Source organism: Euprymna scolopes, chromosome 27 (assembly GCF_053919585.1).
Source record: "Euprymna scolopes isolate OS-2025 chromosome 27, ASM5391958v1, whole genome shotgun sequence".
NCBI lineage: Eukaryota > Metazoa > Mollusca > Cephalopoda > Sepiida > Sepiolidae > Euprymna > Euprymna scolopes.
This window is the reverse complement of record NC_136508.1, coordinates 90,291,347-90,319,178: the sequence shown is the minus strand read 5'-3', so window position 1 is coordinate 90,319,178 and position 27,832 is coordinate 90,291,347. Positions and strand designations below refer to the sequence as shown.

Below are 27,832 nucleotides of genomic sequence, written 5' to 3'. Positions count from 1 at the left end.
CATTTTGCTATCATTTTGTTTGGACTGAAGATATTTTTTTTGCTTTGATATATTTCTCGTTGGTATTTAAATAGTTAGTAGTTAAAGTCACCCCTTTCATACCCTCGTAATTTGTTTGATTTTTTAAAATTCTATTTGATCCCATCCCCTTCCTACCACAATTTAAATTATTATGATAAAGTTGATTTTGAAAATATTATTACTGGTATTTCTTATTTCGTTCTTTCTCGTGTTTTTGGTTGGGTTCGCCTTGTGTTTCATTCCTTTATTTTGCCATCATGTGTCACGTGTGCGATAAAATACTGGGATTTTGCTTTCCCGTAAATTCCATTATCCCCTCCCATTTTTGGTAACGTGTTACAAAAATAAACGATATTTGCTTTTAATGTAAGTTTCCTTTCATACTCCTACGTCTATTTGTCCCCTAATCCCCCACTCTGTATCGCATATGCTACATTATATATATATATATATATAGATATAGATATATATATATAGATATACATATATAGTAAGTTATAAAATATATATGGCGGTTAAGCTACACTGAATATTCTGCGTTTCATCCACTCTAGGACTCTTCAGGCTTATGCGCATAAGCCTGAAGAGTCCTAGAGTGGATGAAATGCGGAATATTCAGTGTAGCTGAACCGCCATATATATTTTATAACTTACTAACTAGCTCTACCTACGTATTGAAGTAAATACTTAAAGTTTACACATAAATTTATACTTTCGTATATTAATTTTGTGAGTAAATGAAGTAGTTATATATATGTATATATATATACATATATATGCATGCATACATATGCATGCATACATATATAAATACATATATCTATAATATAAAGCTGAACATGTGTGTGTGTGTGTGTCTGGTCACGAATAGGCTCCTATATGGTTGACTATTTAAAAAAACTGATTACATAGAATGATAGAAGATGTATTGAGGATAAAGAATGGGTATGTTTGATCTGGCAGAACGGTGGTTCATAAAAATTGTGGGGTCTGCGTTTGCGCCTGACCCCAAAAGTATGGAAAAAAAAAAAGAAAAAAAAAAACGTTTCAAGGGTTTTTGATATAGATATACATAAGAATACTTTGATAAGTATGTTTCAACTTAAATAGGCATGGTATAATAAAATTGTGGGGTCTGCATTCGCCCTGTACTCCATAGAAATAGGCATAAACTTTAACGAAGACTTTTCATATCTATTTGCATAAGTATACTTTGATAATTATGTTTATGTTTGAAGAAATATGGTATAATAAAATTATTGGGTGTTAGTTCGCGCCTGACCTCCATAGAATGGAAATATGTCACAAAGTTTAACAAGGTTTTTTAAAAGGGGTGAGGGTCCCAAATAACACCTTAACTTTAATCTTAATTCACGTTAGCTTTTATTTATTTTTTTTAGTTGAATCATATTGTGTCGAATAAATTCACCTCATAAATTCACGTTCTTATTAACGTGAAAGCCAAAAAAAAAGTCAGAATTTTTGACAATTCTCGACACAAATGTTACATAACTCTGTTTTTTTCCTTCTCCACTTGCACGTGGCACTCTTTCGAAAATAGATAAATAATAAAAAATAAGAACGTTACTTGTTATCGTGTCAAAAGAAGGAAAAAATCCTGCTCACGCGTTTACATGTCTTTTTAGAAACATTTACATAACCTTTTTATTTATTTATTTTTTTTATTGTAGTATTGCGCCGTCGGATTCGGGGTTGTACTATTGTAATGTAAAGAACACGCAGAAAGGGTTGTAATTAACTGATTTTTTTCTAGTACGCTGACAAGTGTACTAGAAAAAAATCAGTTAATTACAACCCTTTCTGCGTGTTCTTTACATTACAATAGTACAACCCTGAATCTGATGGCGCAATACTACACTGTTCAATACTGTAAAACTGAAACGAAGCTGTTCTGCTTGAAAAGGGCGCCATTTTCTTCTTATTCATATTTATATCGATTATTTGCTTTAAAAAACTGAAGTAATTACGTGTTTACTTTTTTAATATCCCATTTTGCTGTTTCGGATTATTTTATTAAAGTAAGTAAAGCTTCATTATTTTTCCAAACTGTTTTTGTTTCTTTGTCTTTCGATATTTCGTCGATATTATTTAGTAAGAGTGTTTAGCAGAAAAGCCAACAAACGACTACCCGAAAAAATAAATATACAAGAAATAAATGTTACCATAGTCAATAAAAGTTCAGTTCATGTTTTTTTTTTGTTTTGAAATAGTTTTTAATGCTCTTTACTTGAAATAATTTCAGCGAACCGAAATTAAAACGAAATTTGAGGTGATAACTACTTAAATGAATTTTTATATAAACCACACATGCCATAAGCGAATATTCCTCAAGCACAAAAGAACGGAAAACAGAATTATATTTATAAATATTCCTTACGTTAACAGAACTCTCTTAGATTGTTAACACAGAATGCTCAGGTGACCCTCGTTCAAATTGAAAGTAGGGCTCTCCATTTCAAAGTCGCTGCCATCTTGATTTTTTTTTTAAACCGGTTCGTGAATTAAAAAAAAATTTTTTTTACAAACTACTTGAAAATACAAACCAATGAACTTTTCTACCATAAAAGTAACTTTTATTGACTATGGTAACATTTATTTCTTGTATATTTATATTATTATATATATAACATTTTCTCTTTGTAAGAAAACATCATTTTGTTGGTCACTCTTGGCTACGAATGGAAACAAAGTTGATATAAAAAAATATATTTTCGCGAAAATTATCTTTACTTTCATCATATTTTGCTTAGGGTAAAATTTTTGAGTATCAAAACCTATCTCTTTACAACCCCCTCCTTTCATCAATCACAGTCTATTTTCTGTAGGCTGCTAGTATATATATATATATATATATATATATATATATATATATATATATATACACACACACACACATATATATCTACATACATATATAAGGCTTCCTTCAGACTATGGATACCCACTGCTGTAAGGGTGCCTGCGCGCGAAATTCTTGTGGCAAGAGTTGCGCAATCTCCACATATCTCCAGAGTCGACATTGTTGAATACCAGTGGCAAGTGGAGGTTCAGGAGGACTAGAAATAATGTTGAGAGTAGCGGGAAGCACACACACACATTTATATATATATATATATATATATATATATATAAGTGAATGTGTCTGTGTGTGTGTGTGTGTGTGTGTGTGTGTCTGTGTACATTTCACTTGAAATTTTAGATATAGGTTCCTTGGGCATAGATCTAACTTAATAACTTGATTTGAGCCCCAAAAAATAAATGTTAAGGAGTCATGATAGGGGTCAAAGTTAAAAAAATTACCGTTTTCTTTTTTTTTTTTTGCTCAGCATACACCTCCAAACACCCGGGCATCGCCGGGCACCCATGCTAGTATATCTATAAAAGTGAACGTGTCTGTGTATCTGTCTGTCTGTGTATCTGTGTGTGTACATTTCCCTATGCAATAACTCCGTCAATGTTTAGTCTACATACTCGAAATTTAATATGCAGGGTACTGAGATTCGAAAAAATAGATGTGCTCGGTTTTCGGACAGAAATTTGGCGATTAAGGGGTCAAAGTTCAACGATTTGACCTTTGAGAACTCTACCAAACTCCCCCGACAATTTTGGGTCTAAACACTTGAAATTTTAGATATAGGTTCCTTGGACATGGATCTAACTTAACTTGATTTGAGCCCAAAACAATAAATGTTAAGGGGTCAAAAAAGAGTCAAAGTTAAAAAAAAAATTGATCTCTGCGGTCTCTTCCAAATTACTCAGACAATTTCTGCTCTAAACATTTGAAATTTTACATAAATGATATTCAGAGATATGGCGATCTTTTTTCATCGGTTTAGGTCGGAAATTTTAAGTTACCAATATATAAATGTATGTATGTATGTTTGCATGTTCTGCCTAAAACTTTCGACAGAGGCGACGGATTTTACCAAGATCAGTATCGTTTTAAAATTCGACCATTCATACGACAGAAAAATTGGCTAAAAACATTAATATCTTCTCCTTCAACAAAGCAGTTTTCTACATGGGGGGGGGGGCAACGCCGGGCTGAAATGCTAGTATATCTATAAAAGTGAACGTGTCTGTCTGTCTGTCTATCTGTGTACATTTCCCTACGCAATAACTCTGTCAATTTTCAGTCTACAGACTCGAAATTTGATATAAAGGGTACTGAGATTTGGGAAAATCTATGTGATCGGTTTTCGGTCAGAAATTTCGATGTTAAGGGGTCAAAGTTCAATGATTTGATCTTTGAGAACTCTACCAAACTCCTCCGACAATTTTGGGTCTAAACACTAGAAATTTTAGATATAGGTTCCTTGGACATGGATCTAACTTAATAACTTAATTTGAGCCCAAAGCAATAAATGTTAAGGGGTCATAATAGGGGTCAAAGTTAAAAAAATTAACCCTTTTTTTTGTTTTTATTGCTCAGCTCACACCACCAAACACCTGGGCAACGCTGGACTGAAATGCTATCTGTATATCTATAAAAGTGAATGTGTGTGTGTGTGTGTTTGTGTACATTTCCCTATGCAATAACTCTGTCAATTTTCAGTCTACAGACGTGATATTTGATATACAGAGTAATGAGATTTGGGAAAATCTTCGTGATTTGTTTTCAACCAGAAATTTGGCTGTTAAGGGGTCAAAGTTCAATGATTTGACCTTTGAGAACTCTACCAAACTCTTCCGACAATTTTGGGTCTAAACACTTGAAATTTTGGACATAGATCTAAATAAATTGATTTTAGCCCCAAACAATAAATGTTAAGGGGTCATAATGGGGGTCAATGTTAAAAAAAAATTGACCTCTGCGGTCTCTACCAAATTACTCAGACAATTTCTGGTCTAAACATTTCAAATTTTACATAAAGGGTATTCAGAGATAGGGCAAGCTTTTTAATCGGTTTGGGTCGAAAATTTTTAGTTTTAGTTACCAATATATAAATGTATGTATGTATGTTTGCATGTCTGCCTAAAACTTTCGAGAGAGGCGACGGATTTTACCAAGATCAGTATCGTATTGAAATTCGACCTTTCAAACGACAAATATCGAAAGATTTGGCTAAAAACATTAATATCTTCACCTTCAACTGGACACTTTTCTATAGGGGGGGGGTCGCTTTTTTCGCCGATATTTTTGAAAGTCACCCTTTCCTTTCGAGTGTCTAGCCTTAATTTAAACCTATGTCAGTTCTGGTTTGGTGGTGGTCGTAACAGCAAAGACGTCAGGTTTTTTTCCCGTTCTTTTTCTCCTTCACAGCACGGGTTCAAGCCTGCCTTCCTACTACCACTTTCTTTTTTTTTTTTGCTCAACATACACCTTCAAACACTCGGGCAACTCCAGGCTGAAATGCTAGTATATATATATATATATATATATATATATATATATATATATATATATATATATATATATATATATATATTAAAGGTGTTAGAACAATTTTCTATAGAGCAGAGTGCATTTTCATGTTATAATAAAAATACTAATTTAATTAAAATACAGGAAAAAAAAAATGCTCGTTTTTAATTTTTAATTTTAATTTTGAATTATAAATTATCAACCACCTTACCAAATATATATATATAAAATGGCAATTAATGACACCAGACACTGTTTTCCTTCTGAGAGCGGATTGTCCAAGTATAAGAAGTATGAGAAGTATAACAATCAGATGCACAGGTTGTCGGTATGGATGACTGCAGATAACCAAAGTAGCTGTTTCATGGTGAACTAGCGACTGGCAAGCACTCAGAGCACAAACCAAGGAGGAGATTCAGGGAATGTTTTTAAAGGCAATCTTAAGAAGCTTTGCATAAATGTTGAAAGATGGGAAGAAATAGCCGAAAATAAGAGTGAATGGCGAGGAGTTGTCTCGGAGGGTTGCAAGATATTGGAGACAAAAACATGAACAGGCAGAACTTAAGAGAAATCTGCACAAAGGGCCTATGAAGGATTTGGATGCCCGTGGAGCTGGCTGCAAGTGTGAGACATGTAAGCGCTTTCTACTGTCCAAAGCTGGGTATGTAAGTCACACAAAAGATGCCCTAGTGTACCCTTGACTCCGCGACCTAATGAGACAACCCATGTTGTGTGGCAGAAATGCAAGTCGACTGCAGGTCTTAGCAGGCATATGGTTGTGCACAGGGACACCATACCACAGAGTGGTCCAGTTAACCTGGGGCAGACACTTGGCTTTATGTGTCATTTTTGCTTCAGGCCATGTAAGTCCGCTGTTGATTTGAAGAGCCACGTTCGGGGCCATGTTAGATGCACTGGGGGATGGGGTTGGTGGTGTTTTTTTTGTTGGGCAGGACGGCAATCATCTGCAAAGATGAAGTAATCGTCAATATATATATATATATATATATATATATATATACACGTATGTATGTGTGTGTATATATATATGTGTGTGTGTGTAAAAAGCAAGATTGAATATTACTTACTACATTCAGTCCAACTCGTAAAATTGGGGCTGGTACATAAAGTGTCCTCTGGGGTCCAACATTCCAATATCGTCCAAGGTTGAATTTATTCACAATCACAATTCCTTTAGTCCAACCCTGAAATTAACAAAAGACAAAAATTTATGTGAAGCTTGCTGTAGACTGCGGAAGATTTTTGTTAAGAAATCGCTGAGGCAATTCTATTTTACTATCTATAACTCTAAAAACGAAAACAAGGTTCAAGGAGGTCTTTAAAAAAAAATGCTACATTTAAGGCGTTAAATTTGGAGTTTTGTTTTAGTGTGGAATTATACTTGTAGTGTATAGTGGCAAAGTCCACTTAGTCATTGAGATCCACTCTGTTATCATAAAAAAATAATATTTTAAAATATTAATTGTAATAATAATTGTAATCTCTTAGAGAAAACCTATCAGTATAGTGACTCATCTGTTCTTACTTTAGTGTGGAAATATGATTTCATTTTTTTTTTTTAGCTATACTAAGTGACTATAGTATTGGGTTTTCATGAAGTGACTAAACACAATTTAATAGATTCTTATCAAAGGAACAATTCTTAACAGAATGACTCCAAAAATTAATTATATTAATTTAACAGTTTCAAATTTACAGACTATCCTTTAAAAATTGTTGGATAAAAAAAACACAAATCAAGTTTATTTTTTTCCACTTTTCAAATACAAATTACAGCAATTCATTTTATTTCTTGTATATTCTTGTAAATCCCAACTTGTGTAACTAAACTGAAATCTACATGATTTATTATGTAGATTTCAGTTTAGTTGCAAACACACAAAAAAGTATTAAAGAATTTATTACTTGGATTCTTGTCATCCCTTAACATGCTCACAGCTGTTGCATGCTTCCGTGATATTCTTCATGCTTAACAAAATGCAAAATGTTTATAGAAAGCGGCTATGCTATCAAATCTAATGTGATAATTTTATACCGCTCAAAAGCCGTAAACTTGCAATTTTCCCCATTAACGGAAAGATACAACAACCCCAAAGCTATATGCCTTTGTCATGTTGGTACTCTTGCATAATTTGACCTGGATTCTCGGGAATTCCCGTCAAGCATGGATTGACAAGACCGATAATCATCAGTTTCAGCCGAACTTTGTTCAAATGTTGAAATGCTAAATCGACTTTTTATTATTTTATACATCACTGACAAGGAGTTTTTTTTTTGTTTTGTTTTGGTGACCGTACCAAATTGCAACGCCGAAACCCTCCTTCCAATAATAAACAAATGTATTCTGCTGGGAATTACAGCCGAATATCCGACTGTTGGAAGTGCCTATAACAAAGTAGGAGGAGAAGGATTCCACTAACCACCTGACAGTGAATCATAAGTATGTAGACCCCGCGAGCGACGAAGGCAAGAATGAACCACGTCGAGAGGATGTGGGAAGGAAGCAAAACAGTGAAACAAGAATGCGGGGCCAACCGGGTACATATTCTGGGTACTTATTTACTTGAATTTATGTGGAGACAAAAAATTCGGAAACGGTCCTTTTGTCTCCATAACTCACATTTCCGAAAGCTACTTGGTTTTTGGGGAGCTTCCTCCTATTTCCTATACCCCCATCTCCCTCCCTCTTTGCCATCGATGGCCGTTCAATAGTTGATCGAAATAAAAGATTCCTAAGGAAATATCTTTATCTTGAGTAAGTTCTTCCGTCGGCAATGAACAGAGGAAAAAAAAAGAAAGCTAAAAATATTAAGTTTAAAAAACAAAAAAATTCCTGGACATTCATATAACAATTTACACTTTTCATAAACATATTTTTTACCTATTTTCTTAAAACAAAAATGTATAAAATTTCTGGGGAAACCTCACCCTCCCCTCCAAAAACTTGACTGGACAAAAAAAATCTTTAAAAAAAATAAATTGTACTTACACCTAACAATTTACGGTTAAAACAAAGTAAATCTTTTCTTGAAGAAAAAAGAGAAAAACTTTTTGTTGATAAATATTTTGCAAAAAAAAAAAAAATAAGTAAATAAAATAAAATAAATAAAAATATTTTCAGTCCTTTAAAGGTAAGTTTTTGTTATTTTTAATTATTTGCATTTGTCCCCCCCCCGCCCCCTGATTTGTTTGTTTTAAATTAGTCTGCATCTCTTACAACACACGGCTTAAATCGATGATTGCTAGTCTCGCCCAATCCATGCTTGATATGAATTCCCAAGTATCCGGATTAAATTATGCAAGAGTACCGTCATGTTTTTGTGGTGGGACTGAAAAGAATAATGTTGTTAACCTTATAGCTGATTACCTCAAGCGAATATTTTCTCCCAAGGATACGGAACATCCGGCTGTTTTTGTTGCAGCTTCCCACTCATACTTTAGCCAGTACAATAAACGGCATCACACTTCACACGGCTTTTCATCTTTCTATTTTTCATGGCAGATCAAGAAAGACCTTTTCTGATAAAACTCTAAATGATCTACATACAAAGTACAAAAATCTGAGGATTCTTATCACTGACGAAATCTTCATGACTGCCTATGAACACTAGCTGAGAGTTTATTATTCAAACTTCTCAGCCTAACATTTACAAGCAACAAACATGAATCGGAATAAATAGATAGTCAATTCGGATTGTAAAACAAATCCAAACTGACGTGTTCTTATTTGCCTTCCCACGACGGTATGATTAGATAAAGGCCGGATCTTCATGTGTAGAAGGTATTTTAAAAAAATGAGTTGCCTGCTTACTAGTTTGTAACCTTATATTATAAACCATTCGCATATATAATCAATATTTGTAAAATCAAGTCTACAAAAGTTACTTCACTTGTATTGTTAGCAGTCATAAGAACTGTTACCTATTTTAACCATTTAAACCCGTAGCCTGATGTAAAACAGCCAAATGACATCGTTCGTGACATATTTTTCACCCCTAAAATACCTTGGGCTCAAGCCCCAGAATTTTCCCATATTCCCGTTTCCATATTCATGCGATCTTGCAAAATCTAATGGTTGGAAAAAATTCTATGTCCCGAAAAGTGCTACTTTTGGTCCTTTTGGCCCTTTTTGACCCTCTGGGGACGCAACCAGAATTTTCCCAGGATCAAATATTACGTTTCCAGATGTATATCTATGTGATCTTGCTTTTGGGTAATTTTCAGCAAAATCTAATGGTAGGAAAAGATTTGATGACCCTAAAAGTGCTATTTTTGGTCAATTTTGACCCTTTTGACCTCCTGGGGATGCAACCAAAATTTTTATAAAAAAATCCGAGTATGTTACATTTCTTCTCTTGAGTAGTTGTAACTTCATGCAAAATTTCAAAAAAATATGATGAATAGTTATTGAGAATTTTATGAACGGACAGAAGAATGGACGAACGGGCAAACAGATGAACGGACGAACAGATGAATGGACAAACAGACGAGGGTGAATTCTATGGTCCAAATTCGACTAAGTCGGTGGACCAATAAATTACTTATAATATTGTGTATTGAAATTAAATGGGCTAATTTGCTGTAAAAGAAACCATTTTTTTTACGACCTAAATAAAACAGATCTTGCATATTGTAGTGAAGAAAATGTCGAAAATAAACACAAAACCTGTACGTTCAAGTGCCGAAAGCTTTATTAATGGAAAGATGCAGGGGCATTTTCATAGTCGTAGCTACGTGCTCCTTATTTAATAATGTTGTATTTGCTTGGTTGAAAAATACCAGTTGCAATCAGTGCTGAGGCTGATGTGTATTCATTTTAAATGCTTTATGCTTCTTGTTTTTGTTGATTTATGTTTGCAATGTTTTTTCGTTATATATGTTAGGTTATTTTCATTCTTTGATTAAATTTTATTTGCAGGTTCAGTCTAATTACAGTGTGTAGGTTTTTAGTTGTGTCACATGTTTAACAACATGGCTGCAAAGTTGTTTCTTATGCGTTGGAGGTTGTTGCAGCATTAGTTTTGCCTGGAGATTGTTAGCTTCTGTTGAATGTGGCATGGAGGCATGTTAGAGTATGATGGGTGCACTAGTTGAGACAGTGGTTGGTTGATGGATGTGAATTTAGTTCCTTCTGTAGATTTTCCCACTCCAAGATCCCTGTAGCTGTGTGGTGCTCCTGTGCCTATGACGGTACTAGGGTTCCAATAATCTGTGCGTGACATTTCACCCTAACAGGTTGTCTTATAGTGAGGTCCAATAGTAGCTTAGTTTGGTGATTATATTTTTTGTTACTTGTCTTTTATGTACAAATGACTGCTGAATATCTACTTGCACTTATGGTGTGTTGTCTGTGGCTTTGTAAGATTTACCTTGTAAAGAACCTTTGAACTGTGTGTTGCAATATTTTTTATTCATAATGGGGTAAATATTTATTTTGTTGAAATAAAATTTACAACAATAAAAATGTGGCACAAGGCCAAAAAGGGGGGTGGTTAATGTTGACCTAAATAACATAACGTTAACTTAACTCTTTCACCAAAATACCAGAATCACTCTGGGGGCATCCTAATTAAAAACCCAAAAAGACAAATATATACATGATGTGGGGGGTTACGGATAAAAATCTTATTTACAAAAAACGAATGAGAAATTTACAATGAAAGAAAAGTTGGTTAGTAAAAGAACCCCCTCACTAATAATTGTGGTAGGTAGAAAGTTTTGTCAGTCAAAAAGATGTAGGTCTCCTGAAAACTGACTTTATTAATTAAAGACCACAAAATTTGCCTACATCACTGACACAACAGCCTATCCATCACCTAATGGGGCCGGGAGTGGGGATTATCGAACCAAAAGAGGGGGAAAAAAACAAAAACAACCCCCCCCAGGTGCGATGGGACAGGGCCAAACTAAAAAGGAATTGGGACGATGACAACATGCAAACTCTAGCTAAGTTAAAAATCGAACAAAAATGCCGAACTAGCCGATTCTAGGTGGTCCGATGTATGTCTATGTTTGTTCAGGTCACCCAAAATTCTGAAATCCTAAGTAAACTCAAAAAAGGAACTCAAGATTAGTTCCATTCACTCTATACAGTCGCGAAACTTTCACCCACCCGTCGTTGAAATTTGCCGGAGTGAGCCTCACCTTCTCCAGCTTAATTCAGATTTTCAGTCGATATTTGAAAATGAGAACAAGCTGGGGAGTAGCGAAGGTCTCATCTCCGTAAACCTCATTCTGTCACTTCATCCAAATCATGCCTCTCATAACAGCTAGCAAACACAGAAAAACATAGCGTTCTTCTTTCTTCATGGTCGGTGCCCAGTTGCAGCACAGGGAAACTGAATCCAGTACAAAAACTGCCCATTCAGCATGTGAACCATGAAGCCTTCAACTAACTCACACAATGGTCGAACGATAGCACAGTGGAAGAAAGCATGATCGAGGTCTTCCTCCCAATCTTCGCATCAGACACAATTAGGTGTCTCAGTAAAACCTGCTGCATAGTCTTTTGCCGACCCAGAGGGCATTTCAAATTACCAGCCAGGTGAGTGATGCCTCGTAATTATCGAAGCAGCTCCACCCAGGCGCCCAAGGTCATATTAAGTGGTGCTCCTCCTTCGTAAAACCGAACACCTCAATCTTTTCATCTCGAACGGATCCCTTCACTAAAGCCCGATATAGCACCTTGCAACAGCTGGGTGTCAGAGAGGCTTTCTTTCACCCATAGAAGGAATCTCAAGGCCTGCCGACACTCTCGATAGAAAGGACACTCGTTTCTAGGCAACTTGTGTGCCTTCCCCTCAGCCGAATGCACACTCTCCAAAGTCTGAAAGGCTTTCTTAGTGTCTTTCATCCAGAAGACACTGTTTTCCTCACTAGGTGTACACATTCGATCCATGTATATCAGCCTAAGAGTGTGTCTACGAATTTCCACACTAGGCATACCTAGACCGCCTTCAAACAGATGCAGGTAACAGACCTCCCGGGTAACCATGGCTTGCTTTCCGCGCCATAAGAACGCAAAAAGAGCACGCACCAGATCAACTAGTGAGGCCTCCGGGAGTGTGAGTATTGATAGACGGTATAGGATTAGGGGGTAGATATGAGAATTGCATATGTCCGCCCGACCCTTCAATGACAGGTTTCTCAAGGCCCACAAATGAGATGTGACCTTGCCCACTTCCAATACTTCCAACCAATTTTTCTCCAGTTGGAGGTTGGCTCCAAACCAGATGCCGAGTAGCTTGCAGGGCCCATCAGTTCAGCCAAAGGGACCCTGAAGGGGCATACCCCTCCAGGCACCAACACGTAAGCCAATAGACTTAACGTAGTTGATTATGGCCCCTGTGACCTTTGCATACTGACTTGTTTCTATGTTGACGACTCTAATCTCGGTACTGCTCGTTACAAGTACAGTCATGTCGTCGGCATAGGTGGTATACTTTACTGGGGTAAAGCCACCAGGCAAAGTAATCCCGTGAAAGACCGGATTCACCCAAAGCTGCCGCAAATATGGCTCAAGTGCTAGCACATATAACATTGGTGATAACGGACAACCTTGATGGATGGATCTTGTTAGCATGAAGGGCTTCGATCTCACCCCTATTCACTTTCACCATAGCACAATCCAAGAGCAAAATTGGGGACCAAATCCAGCCGAGCGAAGAACAGCCCCTAGGTATCGGATGGTCTACTCTGTTGAATGCTTTGTACTGATCTAAATTGATCAGCGTGGCTTCTGTGTCAACTTTTTCTACGATCAAGCGTATCATGTGCAAATTATCTTGAATCGTCTGGCCCTTAACAGAACAAGTTTGTTTAGGACTTATTAGACGGTGTAAGACAATCCGCAGACGATTTGCTAAGATCTTGGCCAAAATCTTTAACTCTGTGTTTAACATCATTAAGGGCCGGAAATTACCTATCCCATCCCCTCCATTTTTATCTTTGCACAGCAATTTAATGATCCCCCTAAACCAGCAGTTAAAAAGTATGGCTAGCAAAGGAATAAAAATGGGTCACAGCCTCAAATACACCTCGTAGGGCAGACCATTAATCCTAGGGGTCCTGTCTAGCCCAACCTGTTTCAAGGCCTCAAGGACTTCTTCCTCTTTTATGCTACCTTCACACCTAGCTGCTTCGATCACCTCCAGGCGAGAAAAGTCAGCTAAACAGGCGTCAAACTGTTCAATAGTCATACCGGGCTCCTTGGTAAAAAGCTCCTGAAAATGAGTCTGAAAACCCTCCAATATGCTGTCATTAGATGTTATGGTTCGTTTGTCCGGCAATGTGACACTGGCGATATGTTGATCAGCAGAACGTCGAAACTCCTCCGCACGCAGTGACGCGGCTATATTTGTTGCCTCGTTCAGCGCTCTTTTTAACCTAGCCCTAACTAGTAATCCCTGGTCCTCCCTGTTATCCTAGGAGCCCAGCTCAGCCTTAACTATAGTATAACTATCACTATCCCCCTCCTCCACCGCCCTGTCTAATCTATCTCATAGTGTTTCTTTCGCTGCTCTAGAACTAAGGTTGATCTGGCGACTAAAATCAGTAGCGAAGGACCTAATAACTTTTTTAGGTTACCCCACCACTTATTCCCGATAATAGCCCCCGTCAATTCCCTCTGTATGGTTAGTAGAAGCTGTTCCCGGAAGTCCTTCACGTCAAACAACGACGTGTTGAACTTCCAGTAACTAGCCATCCTAGGTTTAACACTATCTAAGTTTACTCGAACCCGGACAAGCCTATGGTCCGAATAAACTATATTATGAAAACTTGGACAGTCTAAAAGCCCTAGGTCGACTCTCCTAACTAAGAACCGATCGATGTAACTCGAAAGTTGCACCAGATCGGAACCGCGTCTGCCTGTCCAAGTCCATGCTAAATCCCTGGGTTTTTTGTTTCGAAATTTATCGACAAGATAAAACTTGTCGATAAAGTCTCGAAACACCTTAGAATCCCGGTTCTGGTTAGTAGCCCTTGTGGTATTAACCCCGTGATCTAACTCGGGATCCAGGACCGCGTTCCAGTCTCCCACTAAAACTAACCGACGAGATGAATTCATGAAAAGCTCGATTCACCGAAAAAAGGAAACTAGCTCAGTACAGCTATTGGGCGTATAAACCCCAATATAACGAAATGCCACATCCTTTACGGTAACATCCAGCACATGCAATCTTCCTTCCGGATCTGCATACAGGGTCACACAACGCATCAAGAGTGCGCTTAAATAGTCAGGTAACACCCCCTTGCGTGGGTATCATAATATGCTGAGTAGAGCAGAAAATCCCTAAGGAGCACATCCTGATAATCACTTGGAGTAAAGTAAGTTTCCTGTAAGTAAGCAACATATATCCACACCGAGGCGTTGAAGGTCGCGTGCAACTCGAAGTTTACGAGAGGTGCACCTCAACCCTCGGACATTCAAACTAGCTAATCTAAAGACCATCTTGGTTCACTTAGGGTTAGGAATCCTGACCAAACATAGACGGTGTCACAGACACCGACAGCTGTCCCCATAGATCCAGTGGTCATCTCACTGGTGATTGACCCGTCAGGGGACAGACTGCCGATGTCCAGAGGGAAGGTTAATTTGATTGCCCTATATAGCGATGGATGAAGGACCCGTCCAACACATTGATTTTTAATTTGCGTCAAGTTGTTATCATTAAAGAAAGCTGGAGGAGGGAAAACGTTAAAAGCACTATTTGCCTCCGCCATCATGGTCCATAGGCCATTAGCCTCTTCTCTATTTCTCACCACAGAAACCCTTTAGGGAAATTTTCAAGATTGATGATATCTTTCTTTCCTAATATTTTGAAAGAAAGGAGGCCCCTATATTCTTTCTTATTGTGCGACTTCATGACGGCTTCTCTATCGGGTGTAATTTTACAGACGTCCTTTCTGGTGTAAAAAAAAAAATTCTTTTTGCGAGTTTCTCTTTCGATGGAAGAACTCCTTTGCCTTTTTTTCTCAGAACTTGGGATGGGAAAAGGCGGGTGTGATGGTGGCGGCATGTCTGTTTTCATTGGTGTAAGGTTTTTTTGGAGAATTCTTTTTCTGTACTAATGTCCAGCCATCTTTCTGAAGGGATTTATTAGGGGTGTTAAAGCTGGTCTCAAACTCGTCGGGGGTTAGTGTCTTTGCTGTTGTATCTTTTTGTGGGGAGGGTGAGGGGTCAATGTCATCTCTGATAGCTTCTCCTATCTTGGGGAGTTTAAGATGTTCCAGAACCCTATTTTTAGGGTTTGGTTGAGTCGGCTTTCTGGTAGGGCAAGTGAAAGTAAGGTGACCTACCTTCCACATATCCAACATGCCGGTCTACAGCCTGCTACAACGATGGGTAGTTTCTCCAGACCTGCTTCCAGATAATAAGGTATCTTTAAAAAATTGTCCTTATTTAACAGGATATCAAAGGACCATACTCCGTTAAATTTATCCTCTGTTACATTGGTGATGTCTCCATATTGCAGAAAAAAAGGCACAAAGAAACTCTCCCGCCACAACACCAGAGACTTCAAAAACTGAAACTGTGGTCGTTCTGCGACCCATGTACTCCATTCTGAGTATAAAGTCTTTTGTGATTATTTCTTTTTTGGATAAAGTTAGGTAGTCTTCAGGTGTTTTGAACAATGTGCTCCAGGTGTTGTACCCTTTGCATTTAGTGATCCTCTCTGGTCTCATATTTACGGTTGCTATCAGCTTTGTGACTTGTTCCTTGGTGGATCTTATTAATTTTTTTTGTTTTTCGATCGATGACAAACAGCAGGGTTGTTTTTTTTTCAAGAACTCCTCGATTCTTGATTGATCGAGTATAATTCCTTTTACGGTGATGAAATCGGTACATTCTCTAGCTTTAGCTATGAATTCTTCTATGTTGATAGTGATGGTGGGTGGCTTAGCCCATTCTGACCTCTCTTTTGGCTGATCCATATTTTTCTTGGCGGTGTCATCCTCCGGCGTCGAACAACTGGCTGATGCCATTGTCGACGTGTCATAAATTCCAACTCCAATGGAAGAAGAAGTTTAGCTTCAAACAGTAATAACAAGGATTAACAAATTTAACAATAAAAGATAACGTAGAATAAAAAGAAAAATTAACAGAACGCAAAATAAGAACCAAACTGAAAGAAAGGACTGCTAATGGGAGGATTCATAATGGGGTAGTATCCCACACAGTCGGGCGATTCTATTTATAAACAATGCTGCTAGGAACTGATGAATCGAATTAATTCACGTTCTGCTACCAACCAATTAGAAACCAGAATTGCTCCATAAATATTAAACCTTTTCTGTAGCAATTTCACATGTTTTTTTCCATCTCAACACGGTAAGAATCTTTTGCTCTGTGGAACTGTCTACTTCAAACCAGTCACTTCTCAGGACTTGTGTGGCATACCGAGCAGACACCACCATCGGAAACTGTTCTGAAACTAAACATGGCTTACACTTCTAGACTGTGCATACCAGATGGGATTGCATTGCATCATTCAAGTATGGCTTTCTTTTGTTGACTTTTTTTATAATCCTTTCATTAGCTTCATTACCACTTCAGCCTGTCTGTTCGACTTGTGATGATGAAGGCTGGAGGTTATGTGCTTGATGTTCCATGAATTTAGGAATTTGCAGAAATCACTGCTTGTGTAGTCGGTGTGTTGGTGTGTCATGTGTGACAAAAGTTTTCACTTAAATCTGGCCAACTTCCACTAAGATTGATTTAAAATCAACCAATATCACAAATTGATTGCTGTTTACATCAAAGCAGTCACTTGCCATACACTGCTAGTGGTGAACTGGTATTCGGTAGGTCATCAGAGGTTATTGCTGTTGTTGTGGTTGGGTCAGTTAAAAGGTTTTACATCTTCAAACGGCTTCAGTGATCTCTGCATGCATTCATGACCAGAACATTATATTGCGTGCTGTGTTTAGTGCAAGATCTCTGCGTCTAGTGATAATCTTTGGTCTAAGTTTAGCTGAAATAATAAGCTGTCTGATCGGTATGCCAGATCATTTTCAGAAGACAGTTCACATATGTCAGTATTGCCTGATGTTGAGTCTGCTGTCGTTTTTGTTCTCTGGCTAACAATTTTTTTATTACTTTTATCTGTCATGGCTCCTCTTGAATCTGACAGAGGCAGTAGTCGCTTACAAAGAGGCTATCTCCCATATTTACTAAACCTCCTGAGAGATTTTGTTCTGGTGATTTAAATATGGTTGTAATCATCACTCTCGCAAATGACGTTGTGCTTGCTTAACGTGTAAAATGCCAGCAGAAACTGTAGAAAAGAAAAGACAACCATAATTTTGTAGGTCGCTCATTGGTGAACGTATGTAATTAATTGGTCGCTCATTGGTAGACGTATGTCATTAATTGGTCGCTCATTGTTAAACGTATGTCATTAATTGGTCGCTCATTGGTGACAGTATGCCATTAATTGGTCGCTCATTAGTGAATGTATGCAATTAATTGGTCGCTCATTGGTGACCATATGCCATTAATTGGTCGCTCATTGGTGAATGTATGCCATTAACTGGTCGCTCATTGGTGAACGTATGCCATTAATTGGTCGCTCATTAGTGAAGGTATGTCAATAATTGGTCGCTCATTGGTGCACGTATGTCATTACTTGGTCGCTCATTGGTGAACGTATGACACTAATTGGTCGCTCATTGGTGAATCTATGTCACTAATTGGTCTCTCATTCATAAACGTATGTCATTAATTGGTCGCTAATTTCTGTAAGTGTGTCATAAATTGGTCACTCATTGATGGATGTATGCAATAAATTCCTCGCTACTTGGTTACCGTATGTCACTATGTGGTTGCTCATTGGTGACAGTATGTCATTAATTGGTCGCTAATTGGTGAACGTATGTCACTAATTGGTCGCTCGTTGGTGAATGTATGTCATTAATTCGTAGCTCATTGGTGAACGTATGTCGTTACTTGGTGGCTCATTGGTAAATGCATGTCATTAATTGGTCGCTAATTAGTGAAAGCATGTCATTAACTTGTCGCTTTTTGGTGAACCTATGTACCTCATTGGTCTCTCATTGGTAAACGCACGTCATTAATTGGTCGCTCATTGGTGAACGCATATCATATATTGGTCGCTCATTGATGGATGTATACAATTAATTGCTTGCTCATTCGTGACCGTATGTCACTAATTCGTCGCTCATTGGTGAATGTATGTCATTAATTGGTCGCTCCTTGGTGAACGTATGTCACTAATTCGTAGCTCATTGTTGAACGTATGTCATTTCTTGGTCGCTCATTGGTGAACGTATGTCATTAATTGGTCGCTCATTGGTGTACGCATGTTATTAATTGGTCGCTCATTGGTGAAAGTATGTCTTAATTGGTCGCTCATTGGTGAACGTATGTCACTAATTTGTCGCTCATTAGTGAACATATGTTCTTAATTGGTCGCTCATTAGTGAACGTATGTCATTAATTGTTCGCTCATTGGTGCACGTATGCCATTAATTGGTCTCTCATTGGTGAACGCGTGTCACCAATTGTTCGTTCATTGGTGAATGTGTGCTATTAATTGGTCGCTTATTGGTGAACATATGTCACTAATTAGTGAACGTAGGCCGTATATTGGGCGCTCATTTGTTAACGTATGTCAGGAATTGGTCACTCATTGGTGAACGTATGTCAGCAATTGGTCGCTCATTGGGGAGCATGCAATTAATTGGTCGCTCATTGGTGAACGTATGTCACTAATTAGTGAACGTATGCCATTAATTGGTCGCTACTTGGGGAACGTATCTCAGTAATTGGTCGCTCATTGGTGAACATATGTCACTAATTGGTCGCCCATTGGAGAACGTATGCCTTTGATTGGTCACTCATTGATGAATGTATGTTATTAATTGGTCGCTCATTAGCGAACGTATGTCACTAATTGTTCGCTCATTGGTGCACGTATGCCATTAATTGGTCTCTCATTGGTGAACGCATGTCACCAATTGTTCGCTCATTGGTGAATGTATGCTATTAATTGGTCGCTTATTGGTGAACATATGTCACTAATTAGTGAACGTAGGCCGTATATTGGGCGCTCATTTGTTAACGTATGTCAGGAATTGGTCACTCATTGGTGAACGTATGTCACTAATTGGTCGCTCATTGGTGAACGTATGTCACTAATTGGTCGCTCATTGGTGAACGTATGTCACTAATTGGTCGCTCATTGGTGAACGCAAGTACTTAATTGGTCACTCATTGGTGAACATATGCCATTAATTGGTTGGTCATTGTTGAACGTATGTCACGAATTGATCACTAATTGGTGAACGTATGTCATTAATTGGCCGCTCAGGTGAACGTATCTCACTAATTGGCCGAACATTGGTGAACGTATGTAACTAATTGGTCACTCATTGGTAAACGTATGTCATTAATTTGTCGCTAATTCGTGAACGAATGTCATTAATTGGTCGCTCATTCGTGAAACTATCTCATTAATTGGTCGCTCATTGGCGAACGTATTCCATTAACTGCTCGCTAATTAGTAAATGTATGTCATTAATTGGTCACTCATTGATGAACGTATGTTACTAATTGGTCGCTCATTAGTGAACATGCCATTAATTTGTCGCTCATTGGTGAGCGTATGTCAGTAATTGGTGGACGTTTACCATTAATTGGTCGTGAATTGGTGAACGTATGTAATTAATCACTCGCTCATTTGTGAATGTATGACATTAATTGGTCGCTCATTGGTGAAAGTATGCCATTAATTGGTCGCTCATTAGTGAACGTATGTCACTAATAAGTCGCGCATTGTTGAACGTATGTCATTAATTTGTCGCTCATTGGTGAGCGTATGCCATTAATTGGTCGCTCATTGGTGAACGTATGCCATTAATTGGTCGCTCATTGGCGAATGTATGTCAGTAATTGGTCGCTCATTGGTGAACGTATTCCATTAATTGGTCACTCATTGCTGAACGTATATTACTAATTGGTCGTTAATTGGTGAACGTATGCCATTAATTGGTCGCTCATTGGTGGCCGTATGTCATTAAGTGGTCACGCATTGGTGAACGTATGTCATTAATTTGTCGCTGATTGGTGGTACTATGCCACTAATTGGATGCTCATTGGTGGCCGTATGGAATTAATTGATTGCTTATTGGTGAACGTATGCCATTAATTGATCGCTCATTGGTGAACGTATGTCATTAATTGGTTGCTCGTTGGTGAACATTGGTCGCTAATTGGTGAACGTATGCCATTAATTGGTCGCTCATTGGTGGTAATATGTCATTAATTGGTCGCTCATTAATGGACATATGCAATAAATTGCTCGCTCATTGTTGACCGTATGTCATTAATTGGTCGCTCATTTGTGTACGTATGTCATAAATTGGTCGCTCATTGATGCACGTATGCAAATTATTGCTTGCTCATTGCTTACCGCATGTAACTATTTGGTCGCTCATTGGTGAATGTATATCATTAATTGGTCGCTCATGGGTGAACCTATGTCATAAATTGGTCGCTCATTGGTGAACGTATGTCACTAATTTGTCGCTCATTGGTGAACGCATGTCGTTACTTGGTAGTTCATTGGTGAATGTATGTCATTATTTGGTCGCTCATTAGTGAACGTATGTCACTAATTGGTCGCTCATTGGTGAAACGTATGTCACTAATTTGTCGCTCATTGGTGAACGTATGCCATTAATTGGTAACTCATTGGCGAACGTATATCAGTAATAGGTCGCTCATTGGTGAACATGCCATGTATTTGTCGCTCATTGGTGAACGTATGTCACTAATTAGTAAACGTATGCCATAAATTGGTCGCTCAATGGGGAATGTATGTCATAAATTGGGCGCTCATTGGTGGACCTATGTCACTAATTGGTCGCTCCTTGGTGAACGTATGTCATTAAATGGTCGCTCATTGGTGAACGTATGTCATTAATTGGTCACTCATTGGTGAACGTATGTCATTAATTGGTCACTAATTGGTGAACGTATGTCATTAATTGGTCGCACATTGGTGAACCTATACCAATAATTGGTGGCTCATTGGTTAACGAATGTCATTAATTGGTCGCTCATTGGTGAACATATGTCACTAATTAGTTGCTCATGGATGAACGTATCTCACTAATTGGTCGCTCATTGGTGAACGTATGTACTTAATTAGTCGCTCATTCGTGAACCTATGTCATTAATTGGTCGCTCATTCCTGAAATATCTCATTAATTGGTCGCTCATTGGTGAACGTAGTCCATTAACTGGTCGCTCATTGGTGAACGTATGTTACTAATTAGTCGCTCATTAGTAAACATGCCATTAACTTGTCGCCCATTGGTGAACGTATGTTACTAATTGGTGAACGTTTTCAATTAATTGGTCCCTCATTGGTGAACGTATGTCATTTATTGGTCGCTCATTGGTGAACGTATGTCTTTAATTGGTCGCTCATTGATGTACATATGTCATTAATTGGTCGCTCATTGGTGAACGTATGACATTATGGGTCGCTCATTAGTGAACGTATATCAGTAATTGGTCGTCCATTGATGTACGTATGTAACTAATTGGTCGCTCACTGGTAAACATATGTCATTATTTGGTCGCTCATTGGTGAACGTATGTAATACACTGGTCGCTCATTGCTGAACGAATGGAATTAATTGGTCGCTCATTGGTGAACGTATACTATTAATTTGTCGCTCATTGGTGAACGTATGCAATTAATTGGTCGCTCATTAGGGAACGTATGTAACTAATAAGTCGCTCATTGTTGAACGTATGTAATTAATTGTTCGCTCATTCATGAAAGTATTCCATTAATTCATAATATGCCATTAATTGGTCGCTCCTTGGTGAATATTCCATTAATTGGTCGCTCAATAGTGAACGTATGTAACTAATAAGTCGGGCATTTTTGATCATGTGTCATTAATTTGTCGCTTATTGGTGAACGTATGTCATTAATTGATCGCACGTTGGTTAACGTGTGCCATTAATTGGTAGAACATTGGTGAATGTATGTCATTAATTTGTCGCTCATTGATGAACGTATGTCATTAATTGTTTGTTCATTGGTGAACTTATGTTACTAATTGGTCGCTCATTGGTGAACGTATGCCATTAATTCGTCGCTCATTGGTGAACATATGCAATTAATTGGTCGCTCATTAGTGAACGTTGATCACGAATTGGTGGCTCATTGGTGAACGTATGTCATTAATTGGTCGCTCATTGATGGACGTATGCCACTAATTGGTCGCTAATTGGTGGATGTATTGAATTAATTGATCGCTCATTGGTGATCGTATGACATTAATTGATTTCTCAGTGGTGAATGTGTGACATTATTTTGTCGCTCATTGGTGAACGTATGTCGCTAATTGGTCGCTCATTGGTGAACGTATGTAATTAATTGGTAGCTCAGTGGTGAACGTATGCCATAAATTGCTCGAACATTGGTGAACGTATGCCATCAGTTTGTTGCTCATTCATGAACGTACGTCATTAATTAGTCGCTCATTGGTGAACGTATTCAGTTAACTGGTCGCTCATTGATGAATGTATGTCATTAATTGGTCGCTCATTGATGAACGTATGCCATTAATTGGTCGCTCATTGGTGAACGTATGTTAGTAATTGGTCACTCATTAGTTAACATGCCATTAATTTGTCTCTCATTGATGAACGTATGTCACTAATTGGTGAACGTTTGCCATTAGATAGTCGCTGATTGGTAAACGTATGACATTAAAAAGGACGCTCATTTGTGAACGTATGCCATAAACTGGTCGCTCATTGGTGAATGTATGTCACTAATAGGTCAACGTATTGGTGAACGTATACAATTACTTAGTCGATCATTGGTGAATGTATGGAATTAATCATTGAATGAATGTATGGAATTAATTAGTTGCTCATTGGTGAACGTATGTCATTAATTGGTCACTCATTGGTGAAAGTATTCCATTTATTCATAGCTCATATGTGACCGTATGCCATTAATTGGTCGCTCATTGGTGAAAGTATGCCATTAATTGGTCGCTCATTAGTGAAGGTATGTCACTAATAAGTCGCGCATTGTTGAACGTATGTCATTAATTTGTCGCGCATTGTTGAACGTATGTCATTGATTTGTCGCTCATTGGTGAACCTATGTTATTAATTGGACGCTCACTGGTGAACGTATGCCATTAATTGGTCGCTCATTGGCGAATATATGTCAGTAATTGGTCGCTAATTGCTGAACGTATGTCATTAATTGGTCGTTCATTGCTGAACGTATATTACTAATTGGTCGCTAATTGTTGAACGTATGCCATTAATTGGTCGCTCATTAGTGAACATATGCCATTAATTGGTCACGCATTGGTGAAGGTTGGTCACGAATTGGTAGCTCATTGGTAAACGTATGTCATTAATCGGTCATTCATTGGTGAACGTATGCCACTAATTGGTCGCTCATTGATGGACGTATGCCATTAATTTGTCACTGATTAGTGGTACTATGCCACTAATTGGTTGCCGTAGAATTAATTGACCGCTCATTGGTGAACATATGCCATTAATTGATAGGTCATTGGTGAATGTATAACATTAATTGTTTGCTTATTGGTGAACGTATGTCATTAATTAGTCGTTCAGTGATTAACGTATGCCATGAATTGGTCACACATTTGTGAAAGAATTAATTGACCGCTCATTGGTGAACATATGCCATTAATTAGTCGCTCATTGGTGAACGTATGCCATGTATTGGTCGCTAATTGGTGAACGTATGTCACTAATTGGTCGTCCATTGATGAACGTATGTCATTGTTTGGTCGCTCATTTGTGAACATATGCCATAAACTGGTCGCTCATTAGTGAACGTCTGTCACGAATAGGTCGCTCATTGGTGAACGTATACAATTACTTGGTCGCTCATTGGTGAACGTATACAATTACTTGGTCGCTCATTGGTGGACGTATACAATTACTTGGTCGCTCATTGGTGGACGTATGCCATTAATTGGTCGCTCATTGGTGAACGTATGGAATTAATTGGTCGCTCATTGGTGAACGTATGTCATTATTTGGTCGCTCATTCTAAACGTTGGTCGCTAATTGGTGAATGTATGCCATAAATTGATCGCTCATTGGTGGACGTATGCCATTAAGTGGTCCCTCCTTGATGTAGGTATGGAATTAATTGGTCGCTCATTGGTTGTAGTATGTCATTAATTGGTCGCTAATTGATGGACGTATGAAATTAATTGCTCGCTCATTGGTGAATGCATGCCATTAATGTGTCGCTCATAGGTTACCTTAAGTCATTTATTGGGTGCTCATTTGTGTGCGTATGTCATACATTGGTTTCTCATTGATGAACGTCTCCAATTAATTGCTTGCTCATTGGTGGCCGTATTTAACTATTTGGTTGCTCATTGGTGAATGTATCTTATTAATTGGTGGCTCATTAGTGAACGTATGTCATAAATTTGTCGCTCATTGGCGAACGAATGTCAGTAATTGGTCACTCATTGGTAAACATGCCATTAATTGCTCGCTCATTGGTGAATGTATGTCACTAATTCGTCGCTCATTGGTGAACGTATGCCATCAATTGGTCCCACATTGGTGAACGTATGCCATTAATTGGTCGCTCATTAGTACACCTATGCCATTAATCGATCGCTAATTTGTGAACGTATGTCATTAATTGGTCGCTCATTGGTGAACGTTGGTCGCTAAGTGGTTAACGTATGTCACTAATTGATCGCTCATTAATGGACGTATGCAATTAATTGCTCGCTCATTGGAGACCGTATGTCATTAATTGGTCGCCCATTTGTGTACGTATATCATAAACTGGTCGCTCATTGATGGACGTATTCAATTAATTGCTCGCTCATTGGTGAGCGTATGTCACTATTTGGTCGCTGATTGGTGAATGTATGTCATTAATTTATCGCTCATTGGTGAACGTATGTCACTAATTGGTCGCTAATTGGTGAACGTATGTCATTAATTGATCGCTCATTTGTGAACGTATGTCACTAATTGGTCACTCGTTGGTTAACCTATGTCATTAATTGGTCACTCATTGGTGAATGTATGTAATTATAAACTCATTGGTGAACGTATGTCATGAATTGGTCGTGCATTGGTGACAGTATGCCACTAATTCGAGGCCCATTGGTGAACGTATGTCGCTACTTGGTCGCTCATTGGTTAACGTATGTCATTAAATGGTCGCTCATTGGTGAAAATATGTCATTAATTGGTCACTCATTGGTGAACGTATGTCCTAAATTGGTCGCTTATTGGTGAACGTATGTCACTAATTCAACGCTTATTGGTGAAAGTATGTCGTTACTGGGCTGCTCATGGGTGAACATATGTAATTAATTGGTCGCTCATTGGTGAACGTATGTCACTAATTCATCGCTCATTGGTGAACGTATGTCGTTACTTGGTCGCTTATTGGTGAATGTATGTTATTAGTTGGTCGCTCATTGGCGAACGAATGTCATTAATTGGTAACTCATTGGTGAACATGCCATTAATTTGTCGCTCATTGGTGAACGTATTCACTAATTAGTAAACGTATGCCATTAATTGGTCGCTCATTGGGGTACGTATGTCACTAATTGGTCTCTCATTGGTGAACGTATGCCATTAATTGGTCGCTAATTGGTGAATGTATGTCATTAATTGGTCGCTAATTGCTGAATCTATGTCACTAATTAGTCGCTCATTGGTGAATATGTCATTAATTGGTCGCTCATTGGTGAACGTATGTCATTAATTGGTCGCTCATTGGTGAAAGTATGTAATAAATTGGTCGCTCATTGTTGGACGTATGCAATTTATTGCTCGATCATTGGTGACCGTATGTCATTAATTGGTCGCTAATTGGTGAATGTATGGCATCAATTGGTCCCTTATTGATGAACGTATGTCACTAATTGATCATTCATTGGTGAACGTATGTCATTAATTGGTCGCTCGTTAGTTAACGTATGTCACTAATTTGTTGCTCATTGGTGCGCTATGGGACAAGTGCCAGAAACGGTTCCGGAACTGTCAACATTCGCATATTCCTGGAGACGTCCCAGGGTTGAGCTGGCAAGCAGAGAGGCAGAGGCCACAGGGTCCATTAAACTCGGGGATGAGGTATGGTAGAAGCCACTGGGGGCGCGCTGCAGCACACAATGGAGTAGAGTTCGTGTGACTGGGAGGAACACTAGAATCAACATCGTGGTGGACGAAGTACCGAGGCATATTCTCGACATCAGACCAGTGGAAGGCGAAGCAATGGAGGAGAATTTGCAGCCACAGGAGGAGGATGAGACACCTCAGAGGCCAAGTAGGGAGAGGCGACTGCCACAGTGGATGAGAGACTATGAAATATGATCTTGAGATCAGGGAGGCATGTGGTTAGAAGCTAAGAAAAAACAACCATGGGTGCTCAGCAAGTGAGTTTAGAGAAAAGGAAAAACAAAGATGGCGGCCAGCATTTTATTACATGCGTTCTTGCATAATCTCATGTACACGTTAACCTGGAAACTACAAAATGAGCTTCATTTCTCGGTGCTGAACAATTCCAGATCGGGCAAGAGAGTACACGCTTTGGCAATACATAGACTGAAATTATGATCCTTTTTTTGTGGAAGAAGTGACCCCCCCCCGCATTTCAGAGGTCCGCCTGTTCTGAGACTGCTTTATTCTTCAAGGACGCCATAATTACATTCTAATTAAGTTTCTTAGTTAGTCTAATAAACATCAAATTTTTTTTACCTGTTCTTGTGTACAGGAATTAAACATATACCATATAGGTATATAGTATTTTGCTCGAGTTCAAAGTAGTTTGCTAGTATTTCCAAAATTTTTTTATGTTTGCTCATTTCTCTGCCAACATTGGCTTTTATATATTTGCAGACATTCTTTGCCAATTACAGAAATAAAAGTTCCTATTTGCTACTTCTTCTTAATTTCCATTGCAGTCACATAATTTTTCAATGTTAGCTTGAAAAGGACTCAGTTCTTTCGTAAATCACTATCCATTTCTATTTTCGCTGAAAGTGGAATTGCGTATGCCATGTGTAGAGGACTAGGATATATAAATCCTAATCCCGTTACAAAAGAAAATAATGCAACGAATGGAATTGAAGGAAACAAAAACTCAATTAATGGATAAGATAAACGTGTCGTTTATTTACTGTTGAAAGAATGAATGTTTTAGATATAACACGTGTTCATGTCTGCGCGGGTGTAACCATCGTTTGTTGCGGGACTGGTGGTGTAGAAAGAAAAGGAAATGTGTGTTCATCTCACTACTGTTTGTTCGCGCGTGGTTAGAGAAATGAGTAATATAGTAGAAATGAGAATGATAGTCCAGCGTGTAGACAAAGACA

The 27,832-nt window shown here is 38.2% G+C and overlaps 1 protein-coding gene across 4 annotated transcripts in view; it reads right to left on the bottom strand.

Annotated features, from left to right (window-relative positions):
* The window catches only part of LOC145248972 (beta-galactosidase-1-like protein 2), a 1,883,914-nt gene that overhangs the window by 269,544 nt on the left and 1,586,538 nt on the right, over window positions 1-27,832 (bottom strand). For all 4 annotated transcript variants that reach the window (XM_080110785.1, XM_080110782.1, XM_080110784.1 and 1 more), the window contains one exon: window positions 6,496-6,612. In XM_080110785.1, the coding sequence (XP_079966911.1) occupies window positions 6,496-6,612 (117 nt within the window). The remainder of the gene's footprint in view (window positions 1-6,495; window positions 6,613-27,832) is intronic.